Source organism: Tachysurus fulvidraco, chromosome 20 (assembly GCF_022655615.1).
Source record: "Tachysurus fulvidraco isolate hzauxx_2018 chromosome 20, HZAU_PFXX_2.0, whole genome shotgun sequence".
Lineage (NCBI taxonomy): Eukaryota > Metazoa > Chordata > Actinopteri > Siluriformes > Bagridae > Tachysurus > Tachysurus fulvidraco.
The window spans coordinates 8,651,765-8,669,304 of record NC_062537.1 but is presented as its reverse complement, the minus strand read 5'-3'; the positions used below and the strand labels follow the sequence as shown (position 1 = coordinate 8,669,304).

The 17,540-nt window shown below is 37.2% G+C and overlaps 2 protein-coding genes across 7 annotated transcripts in view; one reads left to right on the top strand and one right to left on the bottom strand.

Annotated features, from left to right (window-relative positions):
• Positions 1–2,023: 2,023 nt before the first annotated feature.
• Positions 2,024–13,040, top strand: trim47 (tripartite motif containing 47). Of its 2 annotated transcripts, none has more exons than XM_027171767.2 (8): positions 2,024–2,275; positions 3,609–3,826; positions 4,951–4,996; positions 5,155–5,250; positions 6,263–6,487; positions 6,582–6,604; positions 7,667–7,782; positions 10,605–13,040. In XM_027171767.2, exons 1-8 carry the CDS (start codon positions 2,090–2,092, stop codon positions 11,132–11,134), a joined length of 1,440 nt encoding a protein of 479 aa, XP_027027568.1. In that variant the 5' UTR covers positions 2,024–2,089; the 3' UTR covers positions 11,135–13,040. The 2 variants fall into 2 exon arrangements, with proteins under 2 accessions (XP_027027568.1, XP_027027567.1); XM_027171766.2 differs by having other exon boundaries at positions 6,558–6,604.
• A 202-nt stretch (positions 13,041–13,242) lies between these two features.
• trim3b (tripartite motif containing 3b) overlaps positions 13,243–17,540 on the bottom strand; it is a 31,696-nt gene continuing 27,398 nt past the window's right edge. For all 5 annotated transcript variants that reach the window (XM_047804632.1, XM_047804631.1, XM_047804633.1 and 2 more), the window contains one exon: positions 13,243–17,329. In XM_047804632.1, the coding sequence (XP_047660588.1) occupies positions 17,177–17,329 (153 nt within the window). In that variant the 3' untranslated portion in view covers positions 13,243–17,176. The remainder of the gene's footprint in view (positions 17,330–17,540) is intronic.

The window sequence follows — 17,540 nt, the reverse complement described above, 5'->3', positions numbered from 1 at the left end:
GATATGACATGGTTTCAGAAACACATACTGTACTATACATGAGTATTTTGTGTACATCCCTATTTTTGCTTAAATGATTAAGTACTCAAGCTTGCATGGTGTCCACTTTATTCATTTTAGATCAAATCAGTCCATGCATTCGTACAAAGCAGCTTATATGATAAGTATCACACATTTGCTTACATTCATTGCTGCTGCAGCTAACCATACTTCTGTGACCTGCTTTAGACAGGTGTCCAAATTATGTGCGTGAAATCTGTTGAAAACTGGACAAAATTTGGCAGAGAAAAGACAATAATGGTAGTTATACAGTATGTAGGCATTTTTGCGTGTCATTGTAACTTTTGACCAGTAGGTGGCACAGGCAAGAAATTTGCTGCATAGTCTGTGCAAAGCTGAGATTTAGATGTGTAATTTCTATGTAAAATTATATGAATCTATCTATCTATCTATCTATCTATCTATCTATCTATCTATCTATCTATCTATCTATCTATCTATCTGTCTGTCTGTCTGTCTGTCTATCTATCTATCTATTTATCTATCTATCTATCTATCTATCTATCTATCTATCTATCTATCTATCTATCTATCTATCTATCTATCTATATGTCTGTCTGTCTGTCTTTCTGTCTGTCTGTCTGTCTGTGAGTCTTGCACAGGGAATATCCAAAAATGTTTGGCTTTTACATTTTGAATATAAGTTATTACCAGAAAAAATATACTCCCAAATTAGGTCCAGAAAGGAACCAGTGGTGGTGCTAGAGTGTTACCAGTGCTTGTCCTCGTATTAGTCAGAATGTCCCTTAGATCCTCTTCAGGATTACATCGTCTGCATTTTCTTGTAGAGTGTCGATGGAAGTTCTGAGGTTTGAGAGATTTAAAGTATCACACTGGTAGACACGGGCAAGAGTAAAAAAGGTTTCACAATTTATTGTGCTCAGCTGCGCAGCAGGACCCAACACTCCGCATATAGCATGAGAGATGAAGGGCCCCGATCATTGATTACATCAAGATTTTATAGACAGAACTCAAGTAAAGAAGATATGTAAAAGCAAAACATCATCAATCATTGGCTCAAAATCACCGCATGCTAATCTCCTGATCAAGATAATCTGGATCAGACAAAGGTCTGCTAGAAGACCTACTAGAGGCCTACTACTTGTTTATGCCTAATTCCCGACATTTCGTCTCCAGTCCCTACTGCCCTTGACAAAATCTTAAGAAAACAACCGATGACAATGTCAGTCTCTGGTCACTACAGATACAATGTAAAAGCATAGAAGGACAAGGCCTTATAAACATCTTTAGATTAGAAATTTCCACCACAATAGTCTGTATTATCTTGTATAGTATAATGTTATTTATATCTGTACTTTTGAGAGTCACAAACAGCTAGAACCAAATTCCTTGTGTGTGTCAACACACTTGGCCAATAAAGCTGATTCTGATTCTGATTCAGTCTCTATCATATTTCACATTTGTCACATTTTTTTCTATGACCTGTTTCCCTTTCTATGCTTCACCCCTAACCCACTACTTTAGTTAGTACTAATAGTAATTTATATTAGTATTAGTATTAATGTTAACCATATTAATGATGACGATGATGATGATGATGATGATGATGATGATGATGATGATTACTGTTGTTGATAATGATTAAAAATAAAATAATAAAATAATAATAATAACAACCACAGCAACAATAATACTAATGATTGTTGCTGTTGTTGTTATTATTATTATTATTATTATTATTATTATTATTATTATTATTATTATTATTATATTAACAAGTATTATTATTATTATTATTATTATTATTATTATTATTATTATTATTATTATTATTATTATTATTATAGAGGTTCTTTGCACAGCTAAGAGGACAAAGAACGCTGCCTACACAGTTACTAATCCTTCTCAACATAATCAGTAAATTTCCATAATATAGACATGTACCGAGCCATTTGGTTTTAACTACTTTTGTGTGTACTACGTCATCAGTTCCTGTGTACTGCCCTCTCGCGAGCGTTTCTATCCTGTCTGCCTGTCGCACTCTACTGGAAGCTGCTGGTTTAGTGACATGGCTACTGCTCCAGATACAAAGGGGGAATTACAGAAGGAATTGGTTTGTGCCATTTGCTTGGATTATTTTGACGACCCAGTCATTTTAAAATGCGGTCACAACTTTTGCCGCATGTGCATTTTAATGCACTGGGAAGAAAACGGAGGAGACGACATCGGCTATCAGTGTCCAGAGTGTCGGATGGTGGGTATTGTTTACATGTCCTGTCCAGTTAATCAGGAGAATTCTCTCACCGCCACTGACATCACTGGAATAATCAATAACAAACATACCAAAAACGTCTAACTTCATTTATTTATTTTTTTTGAACAGTGGACCTCAAAAACAGCAGAGTGTCTTATTATTATTATTATTATTATTATTATTATTATTTATTAATTTATTTATTTGTTTGTTTATTATTATTATTTACAGGTTTATAAGATGTGTAATTCTTGTTTACCTCCATGGGATAAGGCTACATTTCTGTCACATAAACAACAAATAGAGAATCAGATGGGTGATAATTGATCTAGCTGACTGGCTATAGCTAAAACACCTAACAGCTGTGGCTCATTTGAAATATTTGAAAACTCTATTTGGTTCTTATAGCTATAAGACATTTACACACACTTATATAATGAATAAGCCACATACTGCAGTAAAAAAGGAAAAACTCCATGAGACATCATGCGAGGAAGCATTGAGAGAAATATATGTCTTCGAATAAAACCCTTTCTCTTCTGTGTGAAGTTGGATAGTGGAATTATACCTTAATGCAACTGAATATTGTAGTCTAACAGTATTGAGAGTTTCGAAAAGGTATAAGACTGAAAATATTGTGAACAGGAGTTTCTTGGTACAATTTTACAGTATCCAAGTGAGATGATACAGTGGGCATGGACTGTTTTGGGGAAGAACAAATCTGTATGTTATCCAGGTGGAATCATCCACAGCCTCAGACAGGGAGTCAAAAGTGTGGTAGCCCCAAGAAGATGTAGAGATTCCTGTGCAACAGGCCAGTCTATAAGATCCACAGCAGTAGATGTGTCGGGGGTTAGGCATCATCATCATCATGTCAGGCAGAAAAGCATTGCGAGTTCAAACCCTAATACTGCCAAGTTACTACTGCAGAGCTCTCACTACTGCTTATTGGGCACAATATTTAAACTCGCGATCTTCTGAGCAATAGTCTAACACATTAACCACTGAGCTAATACTGTCCCTGGTTGTTGGGTTTTTGGTTTCTGGGTAGGAGGGAAGTTGTACTCTCTGTCCTGGGTCACTCACAGTTACATTAGCCAATAACTGTCCTATGATGCATCATGAACAGTAGTCTGAAAACATGCAATTGGCTTGCCTTATGTACTTTAGAGGAAGCATAGCCTTCTCTAAAATGAAGTGTAGGATGGTAACTTTAAACATCAACTCAAAACTTTAAAAAATATTCTCGACTGGCATCTTTTTGTCCATGAACAGCAAAATTGAACAAGCAGGAGATATGAGGATTGTTCTGTCCTATACGCTTGTGTCACAGGTGTTTGGCAAAATGAGCTTCACGAAGAACTACCTGGTGAAGAACCTGGTGGACAAACTGAGTGAGTTTGAGTGTCTGAAGACGTGTAGGCCTCCTGCACCGGCCAAACCAGCCAAAACGGATGGTAAATGTGAGAGACACCACGAGGAACTTAAACTCTACTGCCACACAGACAGAAAGCCCATCTGTGTGGTGTGCAGAGAGTCGAGAGATCACAGGTAAAGAGTGTGCAGCTTTTACACCAGTAATAATACAGCTCTGGTTCTGGAAGGTGTTAAGTCATTTTCTTAATAATACACCTGCTGAGCATGGTAATGAGCTTAGGAGTCAGGCATGAAATGTATCTTTGTGTTCCGTTTATGTGGTCCTTTTAAACCAGTCTGACAGAATTACAGCCCAAGCATGGAAGGATTTGACAGTGATGCATGTGTTAAAGGTTTCTACATACAGTAGTGATCAGAAACGAGTGCTGGAGTAGGGTTGCAGAAGATAATCTGGAAAGGCTACAAACACTACATAGAGTCACACGCAAAGACTGTTAAATTAAAATGACCGCTTGCAAATCAGGCTTATGCAGAATGTCTGTCAACAGGTAACAGCTCAACAAGAGAAAATAGGCGTACACACACACACACACACAAACACAGAATCTCACAGAACTCGCGGGCGGGGGGTAACTATTGAATAGGTTGCTGAATAAAAAAAACTGCTGAACATTTTAGTTCATTCAGTATTCATCACACATTTGTTACTTCACCGATGCACCCAAATAAATTGATGATTGCTCCAGAATAGTTTGTCCCGTTAAAAACGAGTGCTCTATTTTTCACAAACATGAAAAAACAAAGAAAAATGTTTTGTTGTTTTCAGTTTGGCTGCAACATGAATGAAGCCCGAGGTCAGGGAGAGGTGCTAGAAGAAGTGAGAGAGGTAGTGGGTGTGGGTGATGGAGAGATAGGGGATGGGGAGAGCAGTGAAACTAGAAGTACTGCACAGTCTGGCATTCTGCAGCAGCTCATATTTTTTCTTTTCACCAGGTATGGCTTGTGCTCATCACGTATGCAGCGAGTGGAGCCCTTATTTCCACTGGATTAGCAAATATAACATGGAAATATCTCTACTCAAGAGCAGATTATTATTTAATAATAGAGCAAATAGGACTACAGTTCCTCAATTATTATAATGCTCATTGAAATAAAGCTCTTGTTGTCATGCAAAAACTTTTTTTTAGAAACCAGAATGTCACTGGGAGTTCACATCTATCTGTAAGTTTGAATACAATAATAATTGTCACAGTTTTGGGTTGTACATAAAGAATGGTTGTGTATTTAATGGCTTTCAGGCTTCATGACGTTGCTCCTGTACCTGAAGTTGTTGAGGACATGAAGGTGAGCTGTAACAGTTCCTCTATCATACATAATGTGTCAGTTTTCAATACACTAATGATGAGTAATAAACATGGCAGCAGTTCTGAAAGGTCTGTGGTACTGTGACATTACCGTTAGGATCTTATTCGTTTGCCGAACTTGCTGTCTTTTGTACACAGGGGGGACTAAAGCTGAGGCTCATCAAACTAAACTGGCAAAAGTCTATGTGTAGCCGAGTCAAAGCCACAGATGAGCAAGCCAAAGCAGATGTCAAAGTAAGTAAGAATTAAACTTGCACTCACATCATGGTTTTTGTATTTCTGTTTATAAATATCCATGTACATAAGGATTAAGCAACAAAATGAATAACTCCATTACTATTATCATTGATGTTTCAAAGCTCCAGGGTTCCGGATGGAGACCTGATCTCGGGTTACTGTCTGTGTGAAATTTCTCTCACTTTCCAAAAACATGCAGATGGGCAAACTGACTGTGCTAAATTGTAGTCGTGTGTGAACAAGTGTGTGAATTTCCCCTGTGAGTAAATGCCATCCTGCAACCAGTATATATAAATGAGGGAAAATAAGTATTTAGACAGTTTTGTTTTTATTATCCAGTGCATACAGTATATCCACATGCATTGTCCATTTTTCACACACAATGATTTAGGATTTTGTACTTGCAAATGTAAACAAGAACATTATATATAAAATAAATAAATAAAAATTGATAGAGAGAAAAAAAATCACATTGCTTAGGTGGTGTATAATTGTACTACAAGGTTTACAAATGCACCCACCATGCCGATTAGGGTCTTGGCTCCTGAGTCACGATTGGTTAGCGATTAATAACTGCCAATTTTAATTTTCCATAAAATTTTATCCAGCTCAAATTTTTAGACCACATCATGAATCAGATTTTCATTGAAAGCTATCACACAATTCCTTGCACAATCCCAGAACCTATACTAAAGTTTGCTGTCTAGCCAAACTGCCCCCAACAGCAGCTACACCCAATGGCCACTCTAACAGAGCTTCAGAACGTTTCTGCAAAAATAGAAGAACCGGCTGGGAGGACAGCAGTGTTACTTTACTTTAAATCAGGTCTTTATGGCAGTGTGGTAATACTGAAGTTATCCCTGAGTAAATGGCATATTGCAGGCATGCAGCAGACTCTGTAATCTTGGTGAAGCATGGTGTTGGTGGCAGCATCATCATAGCACGAGCACCATATTTAGGTTCTAATTAAAGCCAAATTAGCAGATGTGTTCTGTTTACTTCCTCACAGCTAAAGAAACAAGCTCTGAAGGAGAAGATTGAGGATGATGTGGGAGCCCTGGTGCAGTTCCTGCTGGATGAAAAGGACAGATTGTTGGAGAGGCTGGAGGCAGAGGAGGCATCTACTATATCACTGATAGATGAGAATCTGAAACTGGTAGAAAGTGAGGCAGCTAAAGTGGACAAGGCCATCGCTGAAATTCAGAACCAGCTCAGCGAGGTAGCAAAATTTGAGGTACGCCTGACTTGTGTTTTTATGCACACACATGCATGATGATATGTGTTGTTTTAAATTCCATGTTCAGTTCTCTTATGGATGTCTTTTTCAGAGCATCAGCAAAGCATATTCAAGGTACGTAGAGAACTGCATGTTGAAACTAGTGTGTGTGTGTGTGTGTGTGTGTGTGTGTGTGTGTGTGTGTGTGTGTGTGTGTGTGTGTGTGTGTGTGTGTGTGTGTGTGTGTGTGTGTGTGTGTGTGTGTGTGTGTGTGAAAATATCTTGGTTGTCTTTCACAAACTGCATGTTTGAGATCTCTCCAAAGTTGCTCAATGATATTGAGGTCAGGAGACTGTGATGGCCAAATCCAGAACCTTCACCATTTTCTGCTTTAGCCATTGGAGAGTCAACCTTGCCTTGTGCTTTGGAACATCCAAGAGTGTCCCATGCAGATCTTACATGCTATAGAATGCAAATTGTCTGCAAGTATTTTCTGATAACATGCTGCATTTAACTTCCCATAACTTGACCAAATTTTAAGCGATCCACCACCATGCTTTACAGTGGGGATGGTGTACTTTTCACCATAGGCCTTGCTGACTCCTCTCCAAATCATAGTACTTATGGTTGTGACTATAAAGTTACATTTTGGTCTCATCACTCAAAATGACTCTAGAAGTTGTGAGGCTTAACTTGTTGCTGTCTGGCGTACTGAAGACAGGCCTTTTTGTGGCATGGGCGCAGTAATGGCTTTCTCTTGGCAACTCAACCATGCAGGTCATTCGTGTTCGGGTATGTCCATATTGTGCTCCTTGAAACAACACCACCCCTATTTTCAAGAGCAGCCTGTATTTTTCTTGAAGTTGTTTGTAGGAATTTCTTTGTGTCACAAACAATTCTCCTGCAGTAGTGAGCCGAACATTCAAGCATATGTAAACTTTTGATCAGGGTTTGTGATTTCAGTTATCATTAGGTTTTAAAAAGGAGTCCAACAACTACTGTGATAATGACTTCCGTGACCACTATCCTTAAATAAGAAAAAATTCTTTTTGCATTATCAGTCAAATTTTCCAAATAAAAGGCCCAATAAATTAAAAGAAATGTTTAACAATTTCTTTCAGGGTATGCAAACTTTTGAGCATACATATATGTTTTGGGTGTGTAAATACTGTTGTGGTGCTGTTTTCTTGATTTTAGCCCAAGTCATGTTAACCTTACAGTACAGGCAGTGAACTGTCCTCCTGATTTTACCGAATTCACTGGACCCTTTCAGCTCATCTTGTGGAAGAAGATGATGCATGTGCTGCATACAAGTAAGTAAAGAGCACCGTTCATGAGTCAACACCTGCAGCCCAGTAAATTCGTTAAAAAACCCAAAACCATGACTGTATGTTAAAAAAATTCTATCAAACAAAGCCAGGTTAATCTGATTGAGCTCTATCGGAATGACATTTTGATTGGATTGAATGGAGAGGTGTAGACAGGTTAACAGAAATGTGAATCAGATTGCCATGTGTAGGGTATGTATAAACAGTACTTTTGGAATCTGCAGTTGGATTGAATTCATTCATATTGATGAAACTGTGTGCATGTAAACATACTGTAGCTAATGGATAGTACATAGTAATGCATAGTACATTCTAGTCTTGACAGTATAAGATAGTCCAGATTAATACAGTATAGGATAGTCCAGGTTAATACAGTGAAGTATAGCACTGTATAGTATGATACAGTATATTCCAGTATTGTGTACTCCAGAATAGTATTATATAGAATACTTCAGTATAGTATTGTATAGTGCAATATACCCCAATATAGGAAAGGGGAAAGGGACGTGACATATGGCTACATATGGTGAACCATACTCAGAATTTGTTCTCTGCCTTTAACCCATCCAAAGTGCAAACACAGCAGTGAACACACACACACACCCGGAGCAGTGGGCAGCCATTTATGCTGCGGCGCCCAGGGAGCAGTTGGGCGGTTCGGTGCCTTGCTCAAGGGCACCTCAGTCGTGGCCGGCCCGAGACTCGAACCTACAACCTTAGGGTTGAGAGTCAGACTCTCTAACCATTAGGCCATGACTAAGTATAGTATAGTTTAATATACCCCAGTATTGTATAGAATACTCCAGTATAATACAGTGTTATATAGTGTAGTATACTCCAGTATTGTATAGTATAGTATACTCTGGTATTGAATAGTATAGCATTGAATAGTATTGTATAGTGCAGTATAAGCCAGAATAGAATTGTATAGTATACTCCAGTATAGTATAGCAGTATACAGTATACTTCAGTATTCAATAGTATACTCCAGTATAGTATAGTATTGTATAGTGCAGTATGTATTGTATTGTATTGTATAGTGCAGTATAAGCCAGTATTGTATAGTATACTCCAGTATAGTATAGTATAACAAATGTAGTATACTTCAGTATTGTATAGAATACTCCAGTATAATAGTGTTGTATAGTGCAGTATACTTCAGTATAAAACAGTGTTGTATAGTGTAGTATACTCCGGTATTGTAGAGTATAACATTGAATAGTATTGTATAGTGCAGTATAAGCCAGTACAGAATTGTATAGTATACTCCAGTATAGTATAGCAGTATATAGTATACTCCAGTATAGTATAGTATAGTATTGTATAGTGCAGTATAAGACTGTATAGTATTGTATAGTGTAGTGTTGTATAGTATACTCCAGTATAGTATAGCAGTATATAGTATACTCCAGTATAGTATAGTGTAGTATTGTATAGTGTAGTGTTGTATAGTATACTCCAGTATAGTGTTGTATTGTGTAGTATAGCATTGTATAGTATAGCATTGTATAGTAAACTCCAGTATAGTATATCATTATATAGTATACTTCAGTATTGTATAGTATAGTGTATAGTATAGCATTGTATAGTATAATAGTATAGTATAGCATTGTATAGTGCAGTAAAAGCCTGTATAGTATTGTATAGTATATCATAGTATAGTATACTCCAGTGTAGTATAGTATAGTATAATATAGTAAAGTATAGCGTTGTATAGTATTGTATAGTGTAGTATAGCATTATATAGTATACTCCAGTATAGTATAGCATTGTATAGTATTGTATAGTGTAGTATTCTATAGTATACTCCAGAATAGTATAGCATTATATAGTGCAGTATAAGCCTGTATAGTATTGTATAGTATATCATAGTATAGTATAGCATTGCATAGTGCAGTATAAGCCTGTATAGTATTGTATAGTATATCATAGTATAGTATAGCATTGCATAGTGCAGTATAAGCCTGTATAGTATTGTATAGTATATCATTGTATAGTATACTCCAGTATAGTATAGCATTGTATAGTATTGTATAGTGTAGTATTCTATAGTATACTCCAGAATAGTATAGCATTATATAGTGCAGTATAAGCCTGTATAGTATTGTATAGTATACTCCAGTATAGTATTGTTTAGTGTTGTATAGTATACCCCAGTATAGCATTGTATAGTGTAGTGTTGTATAGTATACTCCAGTATAGTATAGTATTGTATTGTGTATAGTTGTAAGCATGTAATAAGCATAGATAAACCAGTATAGTATTTGTATATAGTATGTATATCAGTTATAGTATCTAGTATTCATTATAGTATAGTATTTATCAGCATGTATAGTATAGTGTATTGTATAGCATTGTATAGTATACTCCAGTATAGTATAGTATTGTATAGTGTATGTTACATGTGTCCATTTTCATCAGTATGAATGACTGGGTGCTTTTTGGTCTTATACTTCAATCAGCCTCTATTTCTTTTCTCTTTTCTTAACAGGAACTAGCTTATTTCACGGATGATCCATATCATAAAAGTATAAAAGTTTCAGAAGTATAATGTGTAGCTCATTACTAAATTAAAAAACTGAGTAACACATTTTGAGCTGTGCAGTCATTTGCAAATACTCTCTGCACCATTTTCAACAGCGTGGCCTTTCTTAAACATAAAACATGAATAAATAATCATTAATAATCATTGATCATCTGAATGAATGTAAGACCAAATTTGACACTTTTGTTGATTTCCCCTAGTTTAGGCTTTCCACTTTTTAGACTTGTACTTTAAGTAATGTACTTCATCCTCTGGCATTCAGTGCCACAGAACCTGACGCTGGATCTGGACACAGCACACCCATCTTTGGCCATTAGTGACTTCGATACAAAGGTAGAGGAGGGCCGAGCACGCTCACACGAACCCGACCTGCCATGTCGCTTCACGCGCTTCTTTGGTGTGTTAGCTACTGCGCAGTACTCCAGTGGCCAACACTACTGGGAGGTAGATGTGAGGGACAAAGGAGTGTGGTACCTGGGTGTGACAACAGCACGCAGCAACCGCAAGGGCTTTGTTAGTCTGTCACCATCAGCCGGATACTGGAGCCTGAGCCTACACGACCGCTTGTACGCCAATGAAGAGGATGCACGTGTGCCTGTGGCTGATTACTGGAGCTCTCCACGTGTTGGTGTCTTCCTCGACTATGAGCGTGGTCATGTGGCTTTTTATGACGCCGTCACCATGAAGCGGGTCTACAGCTTCGCGGCATACTTTGACGAACCTGTCTCACCCTTCTTCAGCCCTGGCAAGAATGACCCGGGCAGCCGTCTGCAGATCTGCCACTATTACTGAGAAGAGACGGCCACTTCAATTTAACATTTCAAGAAGGAGACTACAGATGTTCCCCTTCTACTGATATGAGTATGGGAGGAAAATGAGATTGTGGAGAAGGTGGGGCTTTGTATTGTGAGACTGAATAAAAGGAAAATTGAAAGAAAACTGCATTCATTTTATCTGCAATCGGACGTTTTCATTCCAAGGCATTCTTCTCTCAGGAGGTAGGCTGCCGTGGTGTGGTTCAGACCCGGAGCTTCTTCACAATGTGAAATAGGGAGTGTAATACTCTCCTCTGCCTGGTCTGAACAAGTCAGTCCTCATTACTGTTGGAATATGATGTAGCCCTGTTGACATTCAGGTCACGATGCGCTGCAGATTTTAAGCAAATATCGACCTGAGCTGCTTTTAACATCTCATTTCACCTCAGTGTTGCTCTGTGTTCCCTTCCGTGCCCTCTTTAAGACATGGAATTTAGCTCAGTAGGTTTTAGAAGTAGTTCGCTGTGAACTTTTTAAAAAGACTCTAGAGTCATTTGAACTTTTTTAATTATTTCTTTTAATAATAAATTCCTCATTTCTGTATACACTTGGATAGAAATGAGTGACTAGTGTTTGAAGACCTAATACTTAAATAGTTGAAGGTTCTGCATTTGTAAAGGCTGCTATGCACAGTTTCTAACATTTCCATAATAACTATTTAAATAAGGTTTCTTTACTGTACTGGTTTGCTGAAAAAGCCCTCGCTCTGAGTGTGGCATCAGGCAGCTTGGGAAAAGTGTGTACTGCTTACAGATAAGTGTGCTTTTTGGAATATGTGATCTTGATATGTTTTTACATAATTAAGTGTTCAGGTATATCTCAAATGTAATCTAAATGAATTACACTGTATTTTTTTTAATGATTTTTTTTTTATTTTTTACGGTGAATGTGTGATAGAAACACAAACCACAGTATTTCCATATATACAAAGCCAAGCGGTTTATTTATTTCTATCTGTAGTCGCTTCATGTCTGAATATTTGTACACAATTTTCATATTTAAAAAAAAAAAATGTGTAGACCAAAAAGACACTTTTAAACGCAGACTTGACACCCAGGTCAATGTCAGACACTTGCATCATTATTACAAATCTTATTTTACATTTTTCTTTTTTTCCCTCTTTCTTATTCATATCTGTATGAATGCTGCACAAAATGGGGGTCTCTGAATAGAAGTGGTGGTTAAAATGGCTGTGCAGAAATGTTTATTAATTATTTATTCATTCTCAAACAAAAAACAGATTGCAGACTGTTTAGTCTTGTAATGTTTTAAACTTCTCCAAAATGTTTTCATTTCACTTTTTAGTCTTTATAAACGCTTTTGTGAATGTATCGGTGGCACAATGGACTAGCAGACAGAAAAGCAAGAGAAAGGACGGCATTATTGATAGCTATTATATTTTTAAAAAGGAAATTCTCGCTTGCTTGTAGTTCAGCTTTTGTCTGGGTGTGTTTCCCTTCTGTTACATATATGTAATAAATGTCTTATATTAATGAGATTTGTTCTGCAGCAAATGCTGCAGACCGCAGTGTGTTGTCTAATACAGCAGGAGGAAATCAAGTGTGATGAGGATGTTCTCTTCCTTCACTAGAACAACACCAGTGTGGGTTTCTACAGCAGGACATCTCACCTTTTTTGCAGCCAGGGAACTCAAAGCCCCCTCCGATTTATTTTATGAACGTAATGCAACTGATTAAATTTTAGGCTCATTAATAATATTTTGTACAATTATATCTTGGCTACTGCTTGGAGCTGTGTGTTATTAAAATTGTCATTAGCTTTAATGTTATTTAAGAGCAGACTTTTGTGTTAGAGATTTGTAATAAATGTTTAATTTACGGGCAAGCAAATAATTAAAGAAACTCATCATCAGGAAATCATGATTTTTTTGCAGGTGGTTATTTTCACTGGTGTAACAAAAAGCTTTGAGAGCTCAGAGAAGCTCTTGGGTTCTACTGTGACAACCTCGAGGGTGGGTTTAAAAAAATCTATGGGGCACATTTTGCAAAATGTGTGTGTGTGTGTGTGTGTGTGAGAGAGAGAGACAGAGAGAGAGAGATGTTGTAAACCACAAAGAGATGCGTAGGTGTTTAAATAACTTTATATTTACACTTTTAATTACACACTGTTAGAATCGATCAGCGAACACATTGAAATTTTCATATACAATACTTTGGGTTATTGAATGATTTCTAGTTAAAGGTGGGTTCTAAATTATGTTCTGGAAGGAGTTCATGATGTTTATGCCATGTGCATGTATGTTGTGCATCTCAGACGAGGTTCAGCTATTTTTATTCTCTTTTTGCTCACACACAATTCTGGAAGACAGAAACTGACTATGGATCTGTCCTGTTACTCAAAAACGAGTTGCTTTGTCCCAAAAGCTAGAACTTTCATTCTTAACGCTCTAACTAAACTACTGTATTAGCTATTTTAAAACTGCTCCAATGCATAGAAGCCATTCCTATAATGCACTACAGGCTTGTGTCAGCTTTAGCACTGAGGAGTAATGAACTGATTTACACCTGGGCACTACTTTATGATATAAAGTGTGAAAAAAAATGCACTCGAGTATCATTCAGAAGTCAAGCAGTGTAAAGTATGACTTGTCAAACTCTCAAAAGTTCTTGTAAGATTTTTTTTTTTTAAAAACTATGAACGAATCTAAGGAGTAGATGAATAACTCGCTACAGTCTAATGTTTGAGATGCACAACGATTTGGAGACCTGTGTGAATGAATCGAAGCCTGATTAATACGAAAACACATGTGCAGAGCAACACGTCCCCACCACTGAACCACTGCTCTGAGACGTCTGACGTGAGACAGAAATACGAAATATCACAGTCATTTACAGTTAGTAGATATAACAAAACCCATTAAATATCCCCATTGCTGAAACAACCTCAACATGCAGAACGTTTCCAGGTTTTTAACTGCAATCCAGAAACACCACCTAAAAAGCTGTCTGTAATGAGTGTATATTTTAAAAAGAATAATGAACGTCTGTTCCAGTCTGAAAAACACCTTCTACAATACCTCAAGACAAATGGCTGAGGCCCAAAAGCAATGGGAAAAATGTACAAAAAAAGAGAGTTAAAAGCTTTGGCTGGTGAGATTTATGCAGGGCTCATTCCCCAAAAAAAAGTAGAGGGGGACAACAAAATCTGTACAAAACATGAAATAAATAAAAAAAAAACATTAAATACTGATTAAGCAACAGTAAGCACTATGATGTATCGGATGTAAAAACTGTTAGGATTATTTACAAAAGATATTCTGAGTCTGAGACTCGATGTGCAAACGCAGTGCAGTGCGATTAACAAACATTTATCTAAACCATTGCTGTTTCTTTTTTCCCCTCACTTCAGTCACCAAGGGTTCTTTTTTGTTTGTTTGTTTCTTTAGCGGACAACTTGAAACTTAACGAAGCATAATGAAATGAAATAGAAAAATAATCCGGGTGCTTTTTTTCCTGCTGCATTTTTCTGTAAACGCAGCAGTCTGAAGTGTAACGTCAGCTAAATGACATCATGTGACAAAGATGACGGGAAGCCAAAGTGTGGTACCATTTACAGATTACACATATATATATACACACAGAATATAAAGTGTTCAGCGTAAATGAGTACACCCCCTTTAAAAAGTAACATTTGAAACAATATCTCAATGAACACAAAACAATTGTCCAAAATGTTAACAAGACTAAGTTTAATATAACATCTGTTTAACTTATAACATTAAAGTTAATAATAATTTAATTTAAAATACACATTTTTCAGTTTAACTCAAATTAGGGTGATGCAAAAATGAGTACACCCCACTGAAAGTCTGTGGAGCAAAGCAAAATTGTAGACAACAAATGTCTAATTTAACAAGAATTCAACCACAGTTGAGTCTAATTATTCACTACACAGGTGTCCAGCAGACAGTGGACTATAAAAGGGTGTTAGGCTACATCCCATTTCATGCTGTCAGCAATGGCACCACATGGAAGAGAAATGTCACAAGACCTGAGAACGAAAAGAATTTCTCTACACCAGAAAGGTGAAGGCTACAAAAAGATCAGCAAAGCTTTACTTATCAGTCAGAATACTGTAGCAAAAGTGGTACAAAAATTTTAAAAAGATGGAACTGCAACCATCTCACAGAGACGTCCAGGTCGTCCACGGAAGAGGAGCGTCATGCAAATTCACTGCAGTTATCTAAAGAAGTAGAAAGCCAAACCAGGAAGACTTTTTCCCGTGACACAATACGGCGTACACTGCACAGGAATGCCATGCATGGGTGCCGTCTACGAAAGAAACCTCTCCAAAAGGCCAGGCACAAAATAGCCTGCCTTGAGTTTGCCAAGGCTCATGCTGACAAAGATGAAGACTACTGGGTATCTATACTCTGGAGTGATGAGACCAAGATAAATGTTTTTGGAACTGATGGCTTCAAAACAGTATGGCATCTCAAAGGTGAGGAATACAAAGAAAAATGCATGGTGCCTACAGTGAAACATGGTGGTGGCAGTATCCTTATGTGGGGTGCATGAATGTTGCTGGTGTCGGGGAGCTGCATTTCATTTATGGCATCATGCATTCACAGATGTACTGCTCTATACTGAAAGAGAAGGTGTTACCATCACTCCGTGCCCTTGGTCGTCGTGCATTTTTCCAACATGACAATGATCCTAAACACACATCTAAGGCCACTGTTGGATTTCTGAAGAAGAACAGGGTTAAAGTGATTCAGTGGCCAAGTATGTCTCATGATCTGAACCCAGTTGAATACCTGTGGGTGACCATCACTCTCCATCCAGCATTCAATCTCTAAAGGAGGTCATTCTTGAAGAATGGAAAAAGATGGATGTTGCAAAATGTCGCCAGCTTGTCCGTTCCGTGCCTAGAAGACTTGGTGCTGTCATTATCAATCATGGAGGCCATACAAAGTACTAGATGTAGTCTACTTGTGGGGTGTACTCATTTTTGCATCACCCTAACTGAAAAATGTGTATTTTAAAGTAAATTATTGTTATAATTATGTTATAAGTTAAATTAGCTTTTAAAGGGGGTGTACTCATTTACGCTGAACACTATATATATATTCTCCTATTTATATATCCTCCTATTTATATATACACACATATGCATATATACAGACACTTGTTTATGCGCATAGATACAAATACACAGGCATCAATATCCACCACTGGGGTTTGCACTCAAAAAGACAAAGAGGGTGAGTGTGTTTTGCAGAGAGATGGGAAGTAAAGCTGACAGGGATCAGGCCTAAATTCATTGCTGATCTAAGAAACTAGCAAAAGTTAAAACACTGGATTTAAAAGTGAAATTCTGTCAAGCCTGTATTCATAAAGCGTTGCAACTGTATAAACAGAATGTTCCTTGAAATTTGGTAACGGTTGTTAAATATATAACTCATAACGCACCATAATGTAGAGTTCATTCCTTAATAACACGTAATTCAAAAGTCCTTTTTTTTTTTTTCTTTTTTTTTTAACAAGTGTCTTAACTGCAGACTTTTGGAAATCCCTGAAAATATATTTGAATTAATATAGAATTTTCTTCTGCATGTGTTTATGTACAAGTTCTGGAATTAGGTTGAAGGAAAACGTTTACATGTAACTATGGAATCAATTATTCAAGTATTTTTTTGAGCCATTTGAAATTATTTTGTAAAAATATCTGCAGTTACCAAATGGCAGAAATGTTAACACTACTGTGGCTTTATGAATGCATGCTTCAGAGAAAGTGCTGTATACAAATGATTCTGATTTCTTTTCAACCTATTTCTGTACAAAGTGTACAATGTGCTTATTATGTCACTCTCTCAAATGCACCCTAAACAACCTTAAGGTCTTAGTTCACCATTATACTGGGGGAGGGGGGGGGGGGAACTGTGAAAGAAAAATGTTCTTGTGCTTTCTGCTCATCCATTTTAGTTTGGTTAAAGGAATTTGATTTTAGCTGAACGTGCAAAACCATAGAAGAGAGAGAAAGAGGGAGAGCTTGAGCACTACTGCAGGTAGCGATACACTTTAAAACAGTGGTTCCCCGAGTCTGCAACAACCACGTGACCTTCAGACGTCAGCGCCAAACCCTGCGGCCCATACAGCGGGTCTGCACTCGTGTTTATGTAGGACAGGAAAGAGCCTGAGCTGTCAAACACCTGAGAGAGAGAGAGAGAGAGAGCCTTGAAGTGAGATTTAGGAATATGATGACTTATAAGGACTTTATCTGAATCACCATGTTTAAATATTTTATTATTTAAGATTCAGATCACACCGCACTGCATACAATATCAGCAACAAAGAATGCTTCATTTTTATCAAGAAACTAATGTGAAAGTGTAATTTTTAGACTTCAGCAGGAATTAAATA